The sequence below is a fragment of the Eutrigla gurnardus genome, assembly GCF_963514095.1.
Source record: "Eutrigla gurnardus genome assembly, chromosome: 16".
In the NCBI taxonomy this organism is placed as follows: Eukaryota; Metazoa; Chordata; class Actinopteri; order Perciformes; family Triglidae; genus Eutrigla; species Eutrigla gurnardus.
The window spans coordinates 11,325,184-11,343,942 of NC_139927.1; the positions used below are offsets into that span (position 1 = coordinate 11,325,184).

General features: G+C 39.5%; 1 protein-coding gene across 1 annotated transcript in view; it reads left to right on the forward strand.

The window, feature by feature from the left end:
* Positions 1-18,759, forward strand: part of ppp2r5a (protein phosphatase 2, regulatory subunit B', alpha isoform) — a 34,495-nt gene that overhangs the window by 8,901 nt on the left and 6,835 nt on the right. Inside the window, exons 2-4 of the mRNA XM_084030864.1 lie at positions 8,634-8,830; positions 14,827-14,928; positions 15,224-15,316. Of these exons, the coding sequence (XP_083886990.1) occupies positions 8,634-8,830; positions 14,827-14,928; positions 15,224-15,316 (392 nt within the window). The remainder of the gene's footprint in view (positions 1-8,633; positions 8,831-14,826; positions 14,929-15,223; positions 15,317-18,759) is intronic.

Genomic DNA, 18,759 nt, shown 5'->3' on the forward strand with positions numbered 1-18,759 from the left:
GTTCTATGAAATGTTGATGGGCACCAAAAGGGCAGGCTATATTGTAAAACAGATTTGAGTTGATGACCTTATGATTTGTAAGGTATGATAGAAATAACATTTGTTGTATATAGGGATGCTTATGTACTCGTACTTGTACTACTACACTCAATACCGTTGTGGCAACATGATGTTAGCCTCTCATCAGTTGAGTCTAATAAGCAACCCAGCTGTTTGTCTGTCTGGCATGATCTGTCAGGGTTTCTGCCAATGTATTGGAAGCCCAACTTCATTTTAGCGATCGCACGTTTTCAAAGAGTACGGTAATGGCATTATTATGTACTCGTATCAATATCAGCGCTGAAATGTAAGTTCTTGGTCTGTGGAAAAAAAGGTGGTATCGGTACATCCCTAGTTGTAAATCTAACTGATCAGGTCAAGACCCCCCCAGTGTTTCTACCATCATGGTGATCATGTTTCTATGTTCACACTACAAATCTGTCCTTATAGAAGTGCCAAAGCATTAGAGCCAAATACTACTGAAAAGGTCAGAAGAGCTTCTGAGATAGGCTGTTTCAGTTGAGATACAGTAGTTTCCTTCTTTTACCTCATTTTGGATTGATAAGAGATGCAAATTGCTGGTGCTGCTAAACGGAGGTAATCAAAATTCAAATAGAAGTCAGATTTAATAATAATAATATTAATACAAAGGTTTTATATAGCGCTTTTCTAGGTACCCAAAGACGCTTGAAGATATATGCGTGTGGGTGTGTGTTTTCTGGTTATTTGATAAATAAATGGTCTCTATGAAATGGCCACACGATAAAGCCTATTTCGTATACTCCTGTGTGCATTTAATACACATGAAAAGAAATTACTGAGTATTTTCTCATTGTATTAGTGACTTTAGTGCAAAATTAACATAACCACTAAAGCAGTATGTACTTATATTCAAAAAGTTTTTGTTATGAATTTATTTTAAAACTTTATACTTTGTCTTGTCTTTGTTTTACCACAAGTCGTGTATTTGTGTGCGCCCTGTGAGTGATGCATTTCCATTGTCCATGACTGTTGCCCTCTGCCTCAGCAGAACACTATTAGTCCAGGGCAAAACACACAGCAGTTATTGGGGCAGTGAAACATGGGATGCTGAAATGGAAAATGGTTGCGTAACTGCAGTCAACTACATCACTCTCGTGTGCACTGTTGCATTCTGTTTACATGCAACACATATGTCAACACTGTTGATGTTCATCAACTTTCGTCACACATCGTATTGTGCACAGCCCCGTGAAATTTAGCCTCTGCATTTAACCCATCCTCGTGTAAGGAGAAGTGTGATGATGCAGATATTGTTTTAATGTTATGCCGCTGAGAATGCTGGTTACGGTTTTGAACATAACATTTGTGATCAATTTGAATTGGAATTGTAGTTGAAAATCCGTCACCATGCAATTTTCATCCATGGTAGATTTGTATGCTCTCTGTTATGACTTTTTAAAAACAAAGTGATGTATTTTGTACACAGTTTGGGTAACGATCAGTATGGCAAACGTTTTGGTTCCAACTTGATGAATTTAGGGAACATAAAGCATTCATATGTTCTCATGTCCACTGAGAATTGCTTGGACTTGAGACTTGACATGGCTTTAGTTAAATTTTTCCGGCATTGGTTGTAAACTGTTGGACTTTATTTAAACAGGTTGAGCCTGTACATAATGTGCAGTAAAATTAATTAGTCCAAACTCCACCCAAGTTATCTAAATGTCTTCTGTTTGCTGCTTTGGACCTCAAGCACATTGTACATTATTGCAAAACCTTATCTGTGGACATTTTTAGAAACTTGCTGGAAAACACTGAAATTACTTTTAGAAGAACCTCATCCTTGTCACCTATTTTAATTTTTTTGTTTTTGCTTTGCAACACCCGGTAATGGTCAGTATTATCTTACATAAAACATTCAAATTACATAACAATACATAACAAATTCCCCTGTGAAATCTTACTCGTCAGCCCCACAGGTTTCGAGTGGCCAGTGTTTACTTGAAACTACTTGGCAACAATTTTGAGAGAGTGGTAATCAGTTCTTGCAATTTGGTTGCCATCAGTGAGATCCACTTTTTAACTTAGTATGAAGGGGCAGCAAACAGCAAAACTATTGCTGTTGTAGTCAGAACTGACAACCTGACACTACACATGTGTTGGTGCATTTACTTGAATGGGCAGAGGCATCTGTTTTTTAGAGACAATTGAAAAGCAAATTAAGTTGTTTAACTGTGGGATAAAAAAAAATCAACTGACCCGTCAACATCACAAATGAGTGTGGCAAAGAACCGGACAAACCTGAACGTAAAACAAAAGGCAAGTTCTAGAGAGGCGAGGTATCCCTGCATCTTTGAGCTGGATGGAAAATGAATGCAAACCATCACATTTACATATTAGCATAATAGCATAATAGCTTGGCAGCCACTTGTAAAAGTTAGTGTTTAGCCCTGTTCAGTTAAGCATAGTTTTGTATGCTGGTTAATTGATTATTTTTGGATCGGAATTTCTCAACAGGTGTCGACTTTGATGTATTCATCAGGGTTTGTAAGACAATCAGCTGGAATCTTGGTAAAGTACATATGAAGGAGTTCAACATGGTCCAAGTTCCAAGCATCCCATACACCTAATCAAAAACCAAAGTCTTGTATTGAGGGCCTTTTTAATACGTATAAATCACTGGATAGACGTAATGATGTACTCTGTGCTGAAAGGGATGTTTCCCTCATGGAACATCACTTACAGCAATTCATGGTGTTTAATGCACAGTGCTTCCTCTTCAATTCTTCTCATCATAGCTGTCTGTTAACTCTTTTGTATCCCTGTCTGTGCTTACATCTAAAAATGGCATCACTGGGTTTCCAACAAAGATCAAAAGAATCAAGATGCCTCTAAGGTGAATTTGCAGTCTCACAGTTAAGGGTCTAAAGAGGTACTATATGTACAGAAGACATATCTGTATTCAAATGTAAACAACAGCAGCTGCAAAAAAAACTGGCAGAAAAAAACGCGTTGCCTTACTTGGGAACCGTAGGGTGGATGCTAGACTTTCAGCCACTGTATGAGAGCAGCAGCCAAGATCGAAGCAGTGAGCCATGCACGAACATGCACTAAAGGCAAGCGCAGGCGGCCCGGCTATGTAGACAATGAACTGATATGCTCAGATAACAACGCACACAGGAGCAGAGGGACTTCATTCTTTAAGCAGACAAAAATGACTCCACTATATATTTACATTGTAAATAGTTGTTTGCTGCTACATTAATGCTCTGAATGTTGTATGGAGAACCTTACATTTTGGGACATGAACAACAGGACCTAATTTCAGCAAATCTCCTGGTTATGTAATTATTAGGGATGCACGATAATTATCGGACCGATAATTATCGGCCCGATAATAGGAATTATGACGTCAACCCGATAAATCCGATACAATTATTAATACCTCCGATAATCCGACGATAGGATGTTTGTGTTAAAACAGTCATACGGGTGGATTGGGATGAGGGACGTTAGTTTTTTTCTAGGCGCCTCCCGTTTAGCATGTGATGTGGTTACTGTGGTATCACAGGTTTCGGAGGAGGGAGTTAATCCACAAATCGAGCGCTCCCTTCTCATGCCTGGCTGTGACGTAGAGGCTGCGAGCGAGTGGAGGAGGAAGACTAGTAAACAAACACGCATGGCGTCTGTAATGTGGGACTACTTCAAAGTTTCTGAGGAAACTGAATCGCTTGCCATTTGTAACAAATGCAATGCAGAAGTTCCAAGAGGAGGGAAAAAGGCATCGAGCTTTAATACATCCAACCTTAAAAGTCACCTCGCACATCACCATCGCTACGACGGTGTGTTAAAAGCGTATGAAGACGCCGGCGCCGCTAAAGAAGCAGCGAGCCCGTAGCTTAGCGTTTTGATGCACGGGTGAAGTAGCGGTCCTTGTACCTCGGGTCCAATATAGTTGAGAGATAATACAGTGGCTTTTCCTCGATGTCACCAAAACGCGTTTCCACTGCTTTTAACGGGGTTTCCTTTGATGTTTTCACTCCGTGGTCTGTTGGTAACGTTTGTTTTAGCAGTCGCGTCAGCGCTTGAATGGAGGGGATCACATCCGCAGTAGTGGCTGTTGCTTTGCTGATATTTCTGCCTATTACCGTAGTTTACATTTCTGTGTGGATCAGGACCAACAGTTTAATGTAGCAGCACTTGTGTGTGCATATCCCATGCTGCTCAGGGAAAGTTGTCATTGACTGACTGACTCACTTACATATTTATTTGAAAAAAATAAATATTGTCATTTTATTGAAGAGTCAAAACTGTTCTTGGCTTTCTTTTGTTCATAGTAATAATTATCATGTCACTGTGATACATCTGGTTAGGTGTTTGGTAAAAGGCAAAGCTATGCTAAATCTACCTAAGCTTAGTCATTAGTGTTTTTGACCTGAATTTGATCTGAATATACATTCAAAAACGAATAACAATATTATCGGTTATCGGTATCGGTATCGGTCCCGAGGAGCAGAAAGTTATCGATATCGGTATCGGCTTCAAAAAATCAATATCGTGCATCCCTAGTAATTATAGGTTTTAGAAACAACATTGTACATTGTGCAGCCTGCCAAACATTCTTTGTTCTGAAAGTGTGATACTTAACAACCCCAACATAGTATTTGTCTCATAGTGACACACTTATGTGTCAGGGCTCCAAACTAACTTTTTGCATTGGTAGCACTGGTGCGCCTAATTTTTTTTTTAGGTGCACCAGCACAAAATTTAGGTGCACCCACATTTTTCATCGCGTCGCCTTTAACGCCAAAAAGTCATCTTTTTATCGCTCTCCTTTTACATAATGACACCCCCTTATGGCCTAGGTTAACTGCAGCACCATCAGCACCAAGAGCAACCGTTTTCTCCAGCCAATCTGCACACTGATGCCCAAGCGCAGTAAATGCTTGCTTTGTGGCAGCATAAATTCCTAAAGAATAAAAAGATCATACAGGTCACTAGCCTATAGATTGCAAATGGAAAACTGTTTATGTGATCTTAGCCTAGCCTACTTATATTTTTACTTAGGCTATTCATTTTTAATAATATTAGAAATAGGCTACTATACAATTTCCTATTCATGATCTCTCACGCTGTAATGTGGGCCTTCAAACACTGTGCATGCGTGTCCATGCTCCACCTCGACCTTCAACCATTTACAGTAGGCTGGAAAATATTACCAACATGAATTAAGACACAGAAAATAATTTCATGACTGAATAGCTTACCCAACATTTGGTTCTTACATGACAATGGCCAGCAACATCTATTCTGGTGTTGCTAAATACAGCAATACAGAGCAGATCGGCTGCTATGTTTCTTTTTTGTACCAAGGTTGTTTTTTTCACACAAGAATAGAAAAGGCTGCAACCTATTTTAGGACTGTGTGTGTGTATGTTGCACTGTTATTCCAACAACACAAACATGGTTGAAGCCTGTGGGTGACGAATACTCAGAAAACGTTGCAGAAACCATTCACGTTCCCCTGTTCTGTTTTTAATTGGTGTTTGGGTCAAATTATGCTTGATTCTAAAGGTCTGTCATAAATGGTAAAACTAGTAATCCTCCAGTTACATAGCCCCTCTCAGTAGAAGTCAACAGAGACACAGTTAAGCCCTTTGTGTTATTTACCCTATCTCACTCTTAAGGTGTAATTATGCATCCTGTGCTGTAAGCCTCTCCTTTTTACTTGTGTCCATGTGTGGTTATGAAATGATATGTTATTGCGTCCAGATAATTGTTTAAGCGATTTCTGAAGCTTTGTGGAAGATAAAGCAGTCAGAATGTGCAGTACATCGGCATCATTGTGATACCAAGATGAAATATTTCATGTGGGACAAAAGGACTTGTATTTTATCCTTCAGATTAATGCAACCACTTATTGCTCAAAAACCAAATCCATTTAGCTCTTATGCAATCTGATTAATTTGGATTTTTTTATCAGACGTCTCAAGTATTTATCCTTCTTTGTTTTCATACATAGCTTCATAGTTCTGATGGAAATATTTCCTTCCTTGCACCCTGAGGAATTTGTGCACTAATGCATCTGTACCTGAAAGGCAAAAATAGCTTCACATCAGGGAAAGCATCTGCATGTCAGACTGTATCCAACAGGCCCAACCTCCTCCTCTCTTCTCAGGGGGATGGAGACGATTCCCTGCAAAGAATTAAAATGATTTGGTTACTCTTAGTGAACACACACTATATAAATATGTAAAAGACCCACTCGAATGTTGCCTGCATTGTTTCCAGAGACAGCAAGGGAGACTAAGCTTGTTTTCTTATGCATGGCCATGGCCTATACTGAAGGAATAGTGGAGCTGGCTTTAGAGAGAAAAAATACATTTTGAGATCCACAAAAAGACGAGCTTTTGACCTTAGACTTAAAGAAGTAGTTCAGCATTTTGGAAAATCTGCTTATTTGCTTTCATGCAAGTGGTTAGATGATGAGATCAATACCACTCTGATATCTGTTCAGTAAATATGTAGCTGCAGCCAGTTAGCTAAGAAAAAAAACTGTCCAAAGATCACAAAATCCAGCTACTAGAACCTCACTCATTAATGTGTCTTGTTTTCTTTGTTTAACCTTTCCAAACACTGGTTATGTTCTGTTCTGATCCAATTTCGTGCAGCCCAATGTAAAACTAACCATCTCATGTCTGTAACTTCATATTTACTGTCTCTGTACAGTAAATATGCAGAGTTATTGATCTTCTTATCTGGCTCTCCCAAAAGAAGCAAACAAGCACATTTCCCAAAATTGCGATCCCCTCCTTTCAGTCTGAGTGCTTTAATCTGTCTTGGGGAGGCTTTTATTTGTGCTTTTCACTGCCACTGATGTGCATATCACTGTAGGTTTTAATCCAGCATGCCTGTCCAAAGTGATGACACTCAGCATTACACAAGTGGGAAGAAATGTGAGCCACCGATGTGTCATGTTAGTAACGGTACATTCAGGCCACAGGGGCACCACGGTCGTCTTTCCTTCCTGGTTCCAGTATGGTATTGAGACTGTTCTTAGAGTAGGAAACTTTTGAGATTCGATACTTTGAAAATTTGGCATTAAGACAAACTAGTGCGTTAACAAGTCAGCTTGGCGTCGTTGTACTCTGATATTGAGTTCAATCAGAGCAGCAGCCAGTGATCTGACCTGTGGAGGTCAGTTGCGTAAGTGCTTCGTCAGATGTCAACACTCTCAAACATTTTCATGAGGTGTGAGCCTCAGTGTGAATATTTTGGCTGTGCCTGAAGTTTGTGCGTTGTCCCCAGCATAATGCCTTTTCAGTTACCTAATATCGCTCGATAAGACACTGCACCTTGACCCCTCTCACCCCGACTCCTCTCCTTTTGCTGGTAAAATACACTCTAGAGCACCGAAGAACACAGTGTGTTTGTGTGATTTAGGGCTGCAACAACAAATCCTTTTCATGATTTGATGAACCTGTTAATTGTTTTATCAGTAGAAATTACAGAACATTTTGAAAAGCCTTCACAAGAGCCAAATGTGACATATTTAGATTGCTTGTTTTTTTTCCAACCAACATATACACTCTCAATTGCCACAGCAAACGGCAGCAAGTCCACACATTTGAAAAAATGAAACCAGCAGATGTCTGACATTTTTGTTTGACAAAGTGACTCAAAACGATTAATGCTTCAACAATCATCATAGTATTTGCACATTTATTTTCTGGTAATTGACATTAATTAATTGCTGTAGTGTTTTATGACAGTAATGCATATCATTACATGTATTTGAGTGTCACTAGCTATTTAAAGTATATTGAGAACTACTTCACATGGGGCAAGTTTTAATGAAGATATTCATTAGCACCTCAGTGTCAACAGGTGTCATGGATGGCATCTATATTTGCGTAACCCTAGGACTTGGGTCTCTGGTTCCTGAGGTGTTGTAAATCAGACCTGCAGTGTTGGTTTGCTCAACTGTGTCCTTCTCCACCATTACAGAAAGAGTCTAGTCTCTGCAGCGATGAGCTGCTGCTGCTGCTGCTGCTGTGTTGGAACAGAACATCACTGTACAGTGTGTCACTACATTTCTGGGCTGCTGCCAAATGCTGTTTATAGCTTTAGCTAGGGTCAAGTTTGACAGCTCTTAATAACCCTGAACGTACTCACCGTCTAATCCATAAAAGGCTTTACAATCAAAGCCGAGAATGACTGGGCCGCCTCTGTGTGGCAAAATACACTGGTGTATTGTGTCTGTTTGTCCAGCAGTTTTGTTAGATATGGGACCGTGTTCAATAAACCAGCAATTTAGGATATTTATAGCACATTCTTTGTGCCAATGTGTCTTTAATCCCATTCACTGACTCTTGAAATTAATTAAGGATATATACAACAAAAATGATTTTTAACCTACGACCCAATAAATTGCACTCCCTTACATTCCCCGCAGTTCTGCACAAGCAAGCCATTAGCCCTAGGGGAGCAATTGCAGCTGTCATCCCCTATTGTATCACCTGTAATCTGTTTGCATAGAGCTTTGCATCATGCTTTCTAATGTGTATATAAGCAGTCACTCAGTTTATTTTCTTTTTTGTGTGTGATTCCAGATGCCCCCTCCACAGAGCAGCAGGAGCTCTTCACCCAGAAACTCCAGCAGTGCTGCATGCTCTTCGACTTCCTGGACTCGGTGACGGACCTGAAGAGCAAAGAGATCAAGAGGGCCACACTTAACGAGCTTGTGGACTACGTTTCCACCAACAGAGGGGTGCTGGTGGAATCTACGTACCCAGAGATCACTAATATGGTGAGGATACAATTAAACAGGCCTTTACGTTCTTTGTTGCTACATTTCTGTAGAAGTCAATATAACAATGGCTTATTCCAAAGTATTAAGTTAAGTGTTATTAAGACTGTATTACTAAACAGCAAAGAGCTCTTCTCTCTGTGTCATTGGCAACATCCTGTGCACTTGAGCAAGATTGCAATATTCAGGCCAATCGAGTGCACAGGGTCTGTCATGTCGGCAACACACAACATTAACCATTGTGATGCCAAACACTGGTTCCACAGCAAACATTTTTTTTCTATCCGTTTCTTTCCTCCTCTCCATCACCTACTGCATCACCCACTTAATATAGTACATGCAGCGTTCATAAGGTTTTATTTTTATCAAATGAATGTTTGACACTGTTTTTGCCTTAAAAATGTTTGATTTGAAGTGTAATTACCACTATCTTTCAGTCTTCTACAAGCAGTAGCTGCTGTTGAAAGCTTATATGATGACGCACAAATAGACACAGGACATGGGAAATGACTGCTAACCTAAATAATGTCTGCCAGAGGTTTGAGCCTTACTGCAGTAAGCATCTTCAGCTGAATACCGATCTTATTCACTGTGTGGAGTTAATCCACTGACTAAGATTGAAACCAACATCCAACCCCAGTTAAAACCTTAATAACATACAGAAGGCTAAAGGCATTGTCTAATCACACAGCATTTTAACAACCATCCCCATACATACTTGGGGGCGACTGGGGCTCAGAGGTAGAGCGTCCTCCAATCAGAAGATCGGTGGTTAGAATCCCAGCTCCTCCAGTCTGCATGCCAAAGTCCTTGGGCAAGATATTGAACCCCAAATTGCCCCCGAAGACTGTGCCATCGGCGTGTGAATGTGTATGATTGAGTTAGATTCTGGTGTGCAAATGGCTCCACTGCCATCAGTGTATGAATGTGTGTGAATGGGTAAACAGACCAACTGACTCTTGGGGAAAGTTGGGTAAATCTGGTCATCTGACATCCTGAAGCCCAGAGAGATATTCCACCATACAAATGTGTAATTTAAGACAAAATCCCTGCACACTGTATTACCACTGATATATTTATTTATGACAGTTCTGCGTGTTCGATCTTTATCATCATCATCGAATGACCCGTTGCACATTCAATCGTACAGAATTCAATCTGCACACTCAATCTTGATACACCTTTGGCCACATGATGTATAGATTGCTGTTCAAAGAGCAGGTGTCCAGAGCATCCTAGTTCCCTCCTACAATACAATATTGACTCATGTGCAACATTTATAGTACCGTCAGTGCTGCAATGATTCACTCTACACCACAGCTGAGTCGAGGAGTCTTCAGATTATTAATGGACTGTAGGCAGTAATCCATGTCACACCTTGATTTAGGATTCAATTTGTCAATATTGTCTTTTAAGGTGTTTTACAGATTAAGATAATTACTTGAAGCAGCTGACAATTCCCCCATAGGTTAGTAGACTCATGGGTTTTTTATTATTTTGTCTTTTTTCCCCTTTTTATTGGCTAATGAGGAAAGGGGCAGAGAGAACGAGGATGACATGCAACAAAGGGCAGTGGGTTGAATTGAACGCAGACTCAGGCTTTGTACATGGGGAGCCTGCTTTACCCACTTTAATCAGAAATGCATTTGGAGAGTGATGAATTATTATTACTAGTATTGAATTATAGAGTTTATTTGCATTATAAGCAGTATTGCATTTTTTTTTTTGCACATTTGTTTCAGATATTTTGTTTTCTCTTGATTAAAAATGAATCAGACTGGCAGTGAAGTGACCTTGCACCAGAAATAGACTCAGCCCAGTTTGCACCAAAATACCAACCGTGCCATTCTGGCACATTCCATGCTAATATTTCTGAACTATTCTAATAACAACCAGCTGTAACATTCAGCAAACAGCACTATTGTGCAGCTGTCATGATCAATAACATAATAATCATTAACCGTTGTAGTAATAAAAAATAAAAAAACAGAACAAATAAATAGCTTGTGTAAAAAAGTACTGACTAGCAGTGTAAGCTAGCTTCAGATACTGCGGACTCTTTCTGGCAAACAGTTGCAACAGGAAGGTAGTGAAAATATAAAGTTGTCGGCTAACTGTGTCAACCAACTAGCATTTAATATTTCAATATTTAAACTGGTGCAACAACTGTGTTTAAGGTTAAGTATGCCTTAAACCAAAATACAAAGCAAGGATATCATTTGGATTTTAGAGTTATGGCTGCTAATGCAACCAGAATAAAAAATAGGTGTTGTCGGTGATCCTTCATGGTAATCTCATTTATCTATTCGGGGTTCTGAACGGAGGGATGTGGGTCAACCAATCAGAATATCACAATATGAATTTTTTTATTGTGTAAAAGAAATATACCGGTATTATCGTGAATGATATGATATGGCCCTCCCCTAGATGTGGGTCGAACACAAGAAACCCAGTCCTGTACAGACAGGCTTCTGAATGAGGTTAGACAAATAGCAGCTGCACTCAGAAAGCTGTGCTGCTGATGATGGTTCTCGTGGATACTCTATGCTTGGCATCACATTATAATGAGGAGGTGAGGGTTTAAAGTGCTGCCCATTATTCTGCTGCAGGAGGACTGCTTTGATCACTGAGGTTGTCAGGGGTACAAACAGCCAAGTTTTTCATCTATGTGAAAATAACTTTTATGCCTTATTTGCCAACTCTATAATTACTTTGTTTGTGTGTATTATAGAAAATCACATCTCTCAGTTTTGTTTGTGTTCTTTTTCTGTGCCAGAGATGAGTGTAAAGCCAGCAGGTTTTTTTTTAAAGAGCAATTTTGGGCTCTAATTCCCCTTTTATTTGCTTTATCTGCCATCTTCTTCATCCTCTTGGATAATGCTTTATTGCACTTTATTCTCTCTCTCTCTCTCTCTCTCTCTCTCTCTCTCTCTCTCTCTCTCTCTCTCTCTCTCTCTCTCTCTCGCTCTCTCTCGCTCTCTCTGTGTACATGCATGTATAGAGTGTACACTGGTTTCACTTACCGCGCTGTCACTTAGAAGCAGCCCTTTTTAGGATCCTCCTACGTTACTTTCACACACACACGCATCACAGTTCCCTTTTTTTTCTCCCTCACACATCTTCCATGTTTGCTATCCTCCCACAATATTTTCTCCTTTCTATTTTGTTTTGTCCAACTGAAGTTATTTTTCGACATTGTGAAGTGACTGGGGGAATTAAATAAGCGTGCCGGATGCTTGTGTGGTGAGTTATGTAACTAATTATATTGTATAAGTGTGCATCTCTGAACTTCACTGCCCCCAATTTTCAAGTTATTGGAAGTTAAAATTTAATTGAATAAATATTGTCACTCTTATTATTATTTATATTACCCAGATTAATACCATCAGGCTGCGCGTAGTTCTGTGATGTTGAATAGACGTTAAATTGGACCTTACTGGCAATAACATGCGTTTACATGGTTCAGGCTATGCTCCTTCTACTCGCATTGTCAGCATTTGGCCTCGGAGCACTCCTCCTGGAAAAAGCTGTGAGGCATAATGTCATGTCTGGAAACCCACTCTGTAAGTCATCTGATTCTAGCTCAGCCAATGATGAGCCCCACTCCAGGGGAAAGCAAAGTGATGTGCCACAGAGAACTCCTAGCGGTGGCATACTGATTTAGTTATCTGCCCTATTATCAACATCTGCATAGAGATGATTATGTTAATACTATGCACCATTACTGAGTCACACACCAGGTGATAATTGTTCAATTCTAATTATTGCTATAATACATCTAGGGAAAAGAGCGTCAACTTATGTGATAGAAGAGTGATAAAAGGCTTTTTACATTGCCTGCAAAACATTTAGTACCCATGTGAGGTTAAACCTTGCCTTGATTTTTATCATCACTATTTTATGACATTTTAGTGGCTGAATGATGAATCGATCGATAGAGATCACAATTTTCTCATGTTTCAAAACAACGTTGAGGAGTATTGCCAGTCAGTCAGTTAAGCTAAATGTAATGACTTTCAGATGTATGGGCAACTTTATCGCAGACTTGTCAAAAGGGCTTTTGCAGCCAGAATCTCCACAGTGCTTAATGCATGTTGGCTGTCAACAGGTTCTGTTTGGCGAAAGAATGGATAAGATGCTTGATGTTTGTACAATTGTTCTTTCCAGATGGTTCGGCTCAGAAACAGCTGCACTTTCACTCTGTAATATAACAGGAAGGACACAAGCAGGCAAATAACAGCTCAGTACTCACACCTGCAAACTGGTCACCTTTTGGCTACAGTCACCTTTTTTATGTCAACCAGGGTAGTAGAAGTGAATGAAGAGGGTTTTAGTTTTGCATGTTGTCACCTTTTTCACTTCCCCAGAGTTTGTAGGTCTGGTACTACAGTGGCGAGCTGAGGGGCATCTCTGAATGAACAGCTCATTCAACCTTGAAGGGAAAATAGATGGGGGTACAGCAGCACGAGACCATGATGGGTACCATTCCTTTCAGCTCATGCCAAGATCGGACTTAAATGCCCATGTGAAAATCAAATGGGTTCATTTGAATGTCGCACCACCGAAACATTGTTGCTAACAAAAGTTAGCTGTTAGCTTTTAGTGTGTTCCTCCACCAGGGTGATGTCTCTGGATGATTTCAGGAATGTTTAGTGCAAGAGCTGCAGCTAAAACGTGCTCCAAAAACATGCAGTCAGTGTGTGTCACTGTCGCGTCCGCATAAATCAAAGTGAAAAGGACATATCCAGCGATTTTTATTCACTTTCCTGAACACTTCCGACCACTTAAGAAGCAAAACGGTGACTGCGTAGAAACTTGCAGGTGTTCCTCATGAGTGTATGTAAATCAAGGGAGCAGTGTGTAGGATTTAGTGGCATCTAGTGGTGAGGTTCCACATTGCATCCACGTCAATATCTCTCCACTCGACTCGCACCTTCCTTAACCTAAAAAATGTGAAAGGCTCATGACACACTGGCAAGAAGCTCTTTATTACAGTTCAGTTCATGTTCAGAGCAAGGCAATTATTTCAAATTGATGGAGAGGCTTCGCTCTCAGCCAATAGGGTTTAAGCACTGATGGGCAGAAGTTATGATGACGATAATTTTACTGTCTACAAGTACAATATATATCGTTTTTTAGAACTCGTCAGTGTAAGCATTGTGTGATATTAAGTTCCATGCTTTCTTTTTTCACTATTTTCCAGCCATGCCACCTTTGCATGCTAGTTCAAACATTATACTTCTGTGCTCTGTCCCTTTCTGTACATGCTGATTTTTTCCAGCATATCAGATTTTGGGCTAATGTCAGCTTTTCAATTCTTTTGTTGCCTTCCTCTCCCATTAATTAATTAGGATTTTCCAGCTGCCAATATTTAATTTGATGCTGTCTTTATCACTTCAGCATGAGACTGTGCACCCAGTCGCATAACGCCAGCTTTTCCAGCTCCCCACTGCTGTGTGTGTGTCATTCACAAATTTACCCCTTGCTAAAAATAACAAGGTGGGATAGAGGTGGCAGTGACCTGTCTACAATGAGCAGAAATTGAATAGCTGCGGAATCTGTAATGGTTTTATCCAGCCGTGCTTTTTTTGGTGCTGTGATCAAATATTCAGTTCAATTAAACATGCTCTAAAACAGTCCTGATAAAAAGATGCTTTCCACTCTTAACTTAAACATAATCAAGCTGCCAGTGATGTTCATGCATGTGTGTTTGTATTGGACTCCTCTTTGGTTGCAACCAGCTTTGGAGAATTCAGAATTACATTTTTTGTCCTTGTTTGTAGATCCAGACAGATGGATTGCAGTATACTCAAAATTCCATCCACATTTATGTAATATCTTGGTAAACTGTAATTGCTGCTGATCACAAAACTCAAAAAGTAGATTATATAACAATTTCCGTAGCAGAATAATGCTACAAGCAGCTTGTTTAATTACGTTTAGGATTTGTTTTTAATGAACTATTTCATTAATGAATTATTTACGTTCCCCTCCAGATCTGCACCAATATATTCCGAACTCTTCCACCAAGTGACAACCCTGATTTTGACCCTGAGGAGGATGAACCCACTCTGGAGGCTTCCTGGCCTCACGTTCAAGTAAGGATCCGATACTTCAGCCTCTCGGCCCTTATCACCTTTAAGATTACATCACTGTGTGGGTTGTTGTAATTACAAGGTGCAAGTGTTTGAATTTTGTATTTTTTAAGCCTCTATGCTGGCGACTGCCATGTTTGGATGCATTATGTATTCTTGTTGTCCATCCTATTCGTCTTTCTGTTCCGTTATTGTGGACTCGATATCTCAGGAATGCCTGGAGGGAATTTCTTCAAATATAATTTTATTTTGGTCGGACTAATTCTAGTTCTTTTTTTCTTTTCTTTTTATCTTCCAGCTGGTCTATGAGTTTCTCCTTCGCTTTCTAGAGAATCCAGACTTCCAGCCCAGCATTGCAAAGCGCCACATTGATCAGAAATTTGTTCTGCAGGTAGGAGTCTTTTTCTTCTTCTTTTTTTTTTCTTTTCATAAATATTGCGTAAATGTACCAACTGTTTCAGAGACACTCTGCTTAAACTAAGCAATAAGTTGTGTATTTGCACATGCATCTGTGCAGGTGTGTATGTTTGCAGTCAGAAAAAGCTCAGGTCACAGCAACGGCAACATCCTACAAAAAATAAATACATTAGAAGACTTACTGATAAATAACACTAAATAAAATGTATTCGTTTTTGTCATTTGAATTGTTAGTGTCATAATTGTATGCTCAAGAAAACTACTATCATGCTGTTGGAGCTATTAGTTTAACATTAACAACTACAGATTATATTCATTATCTATTAACCTTTTGAAAGCTTTATCATATGCAGCTGGACTTGCTTTAGGTTTTTGAAGGTCTAACTGACTAGTGGGGATTTTAAGTATTTAAGGAAGTTAAATAATATTGAAATATCTTTCAAATATAACCACAACCTGGATGACTGAGAATCTGCACAGATTTATTAATTAATCTACAGGTTATTTTATCAATTAATTGTTTGGAATGAAAAATGTGAGAACTGGCCGTCACATATTTAGACTTACCTGTCATAGAAGGGTTAAGAAACGTTGACATTTAAGAAGCTGCAACTTTTTGGGGGATTTTTGTTTTGGAAATAACTTACATTATTACAAATCACTTATTATGATTGATTAATCGCTGCAGCTCCCACTGGCTGTTACAGACGGTTGTTCAAATGCCTAGAATTTCTAATGTGGTGAATAACAGTAATGAGCAACACATTACGATGTGGTTTGGGACCATACAGTATGATAAGCTGGATGAGTCCAACCATTAATAAGCTGTAGTTCATCTACATCTGTCCTTGCTCAGTACCCACCTACTGCAGGAATGCTTCACTTCATATGTGGAGCTGCAGAGCGAAGCAGCAGCTAACGGGGGACCACAGGGCTAGGAATGTTGGCCGGGCCACATCCGAGGTGCCTGGAAGACTTTCCATGATGCGAGTGTGTCGTGGGGGAGCTTTAAATAGCTGCCTGCTGTTTATTCTTCAGGTTGAGAAAAGGAAGACTGTGGTTGGAGCATTGGGAACGAGGAGATGGAGGTTTGGGTGGCAAAAAGGCAGGAAAGGACAGCCTGTGGTTTGGTTAAGTTATCATAAAACACAGCAGAGGAGTACATCTTCAAATATTCCTCTGAGGTGTTGACAGAGATTCAGTGGTTTGCTCATGAAGAACATTTTGATATCGCAGGGATAAAAAATATGAGATACAAGGGTGTCCATACGAGGTCAAGGGGAATCCTTGTTAGATATATATGCATTTTTTTGAGACCAAAGCACTTCGAACCTCAAATACATACATGCTCAAGACAAACCCCTCGGTCTCATTATTGGTATTTGTACAACTATTTGTTATGTTTATTGTATTATTGCCTTGCAGCAAGTTGATGTCAACTTTGAATAGTCAGCATGTCATTCCAATGATTCCTGTCCTACAAAATCCCAAATTGGAAAAAAACCGATATACATTGTGGCGTATCCTTTTAGCTTTCAGCTCTTTAGGCCCAAAATCACCACTGATTTTCTGTCATACTCACTAGTTAATCAATGTCATATTTTGGCCCCATGAATGCATAGCTATAAAACTAGCACTGTTCTGGTGCCACTGAAGCAACTGGTGGAGGGAACAGCTGCTGCAGAAAACTGCCTTCGACCTGGGAAAACAACCATCTGTAGAGCCAAGAGCAGAACATGTGATCACACATGTGTTCGGTGTATTTTAGGGTTAAGTTTGAAATGTTGGCATGAAGGGTTTTGTATTTTTCCATTAATGATTCAGTATAAAGTGTTAGATTTGTATGTGCCAGCACAGAAACGAGCTTCATGCAGTACAGATGAACCTTAGGCTTAAAATGTGACAAAGCATGTGTCTGATGGAGCCGAAGGTTTATACGTAAATGGAAAAACTGCTTTTTGTTTTGAAAGTCTTATAGTCTGTGTTATTATTATCGTTAGTACTTATTACGTTATGTACTTATTCATTTTTGTTGTTGTCGTCACATGGTCGAAGTTGTTGCTCCGTCTTTTTGTGAAGTCTTAATCTCAATCATATTTAGTGGATAGAGAGGGAATTGCTCATTTAATTTCAGTAATGATCTGGTCATTGTCACAGTGGGTAATCCTATCGTAACTATGAAATTAACAGCAATACACTTGATTATATGTGATTATCATGAGTGCGTTTTCTCAACCATGGAGGAGAATTCTGCTCTTCTCGATATCTTTTTTTCCCATGAATATTTATACGTATGTGTCCAACTACAGTAGATACGACTCGCGGCAGAGTAATGATTTGTTTTTGCGAACCCACTGAGTTATTCTGGGACATGTACGGGTCAGGCTCCTGAGAAAACTCCAATCCCAGTGTGACCTGTTGTGATTGAATGCTGATGTTACCTCAGGCACACACAGCATGTCTGAATTACACTCTGCCAGTTTTCCTTTCATAACGAGCTCAGGTTCAATGTGTGCATCACATTTAGTTCTTGTTGATCAATTTCAGTTGCCTGTCATCTCTTCTGCTTCGTCTGTAAGCATGCAAGTTTTATGAAACCGTTGCTTTTTACCCTTTTCTTCCCCCCCTCTACGTACATGTTTCTCCTTTATGAGGCAGTGCATGTGATACTGTAAATGGCTGGACTATAACATAGTGAAAATGGACTGCGATTCACAATTTATGTCGGCGTTACAGTCAGACTAAGATATTTAATTTACAATGATGTGGAAAACAGACAAAAGCAGCTGGTCCTCACATTTTATTTGACTGATAAATAACTTTCCGTCGATCAACTGATTGTTTTTGCCTTAATGCTGATTTATCTGTTCACTGTTACTTCATGGGAATCGTTCCTGTTTTGGTAGTGGATACATTTAGTATCACTGTACATCATTATGTACACATATCATATAGAGAACATTTTAGAAAGGGTTGATCAATAAAATACCAGATTGAAATGTATATTAGAATTAGAAAACTGACAAATAAATCATCACATTGGTGATACAAATGTAAGTAGAATACTGACCACAGAGTTGTCCTGTACATTCATTTACAGCGTTGCAAACAACCACTTGATACCTCTAGAGAGATTAGGGAGCGATTCATTGGTGTCAAAGTCTCTGACTGTTTCAATTCTAAGCCAAGAGGGTGTTTTATGATGTACACATGCAATGCCCTTCAAGGCAAATTTGTGATTTAAGTCCTTGTAAATGAATCTGATGTAACCCGACTACTGGTTCTACCGTTGTGATAGCAAGTGACATAAGGGCAATGGAAAAAACATACAACTATAGCCGGACCTTTACATAACCCTTACATGAATAAATAGTTTGAATCAGTTGATAAGGCTCCCTTAAATTTTACAGCTGGAAA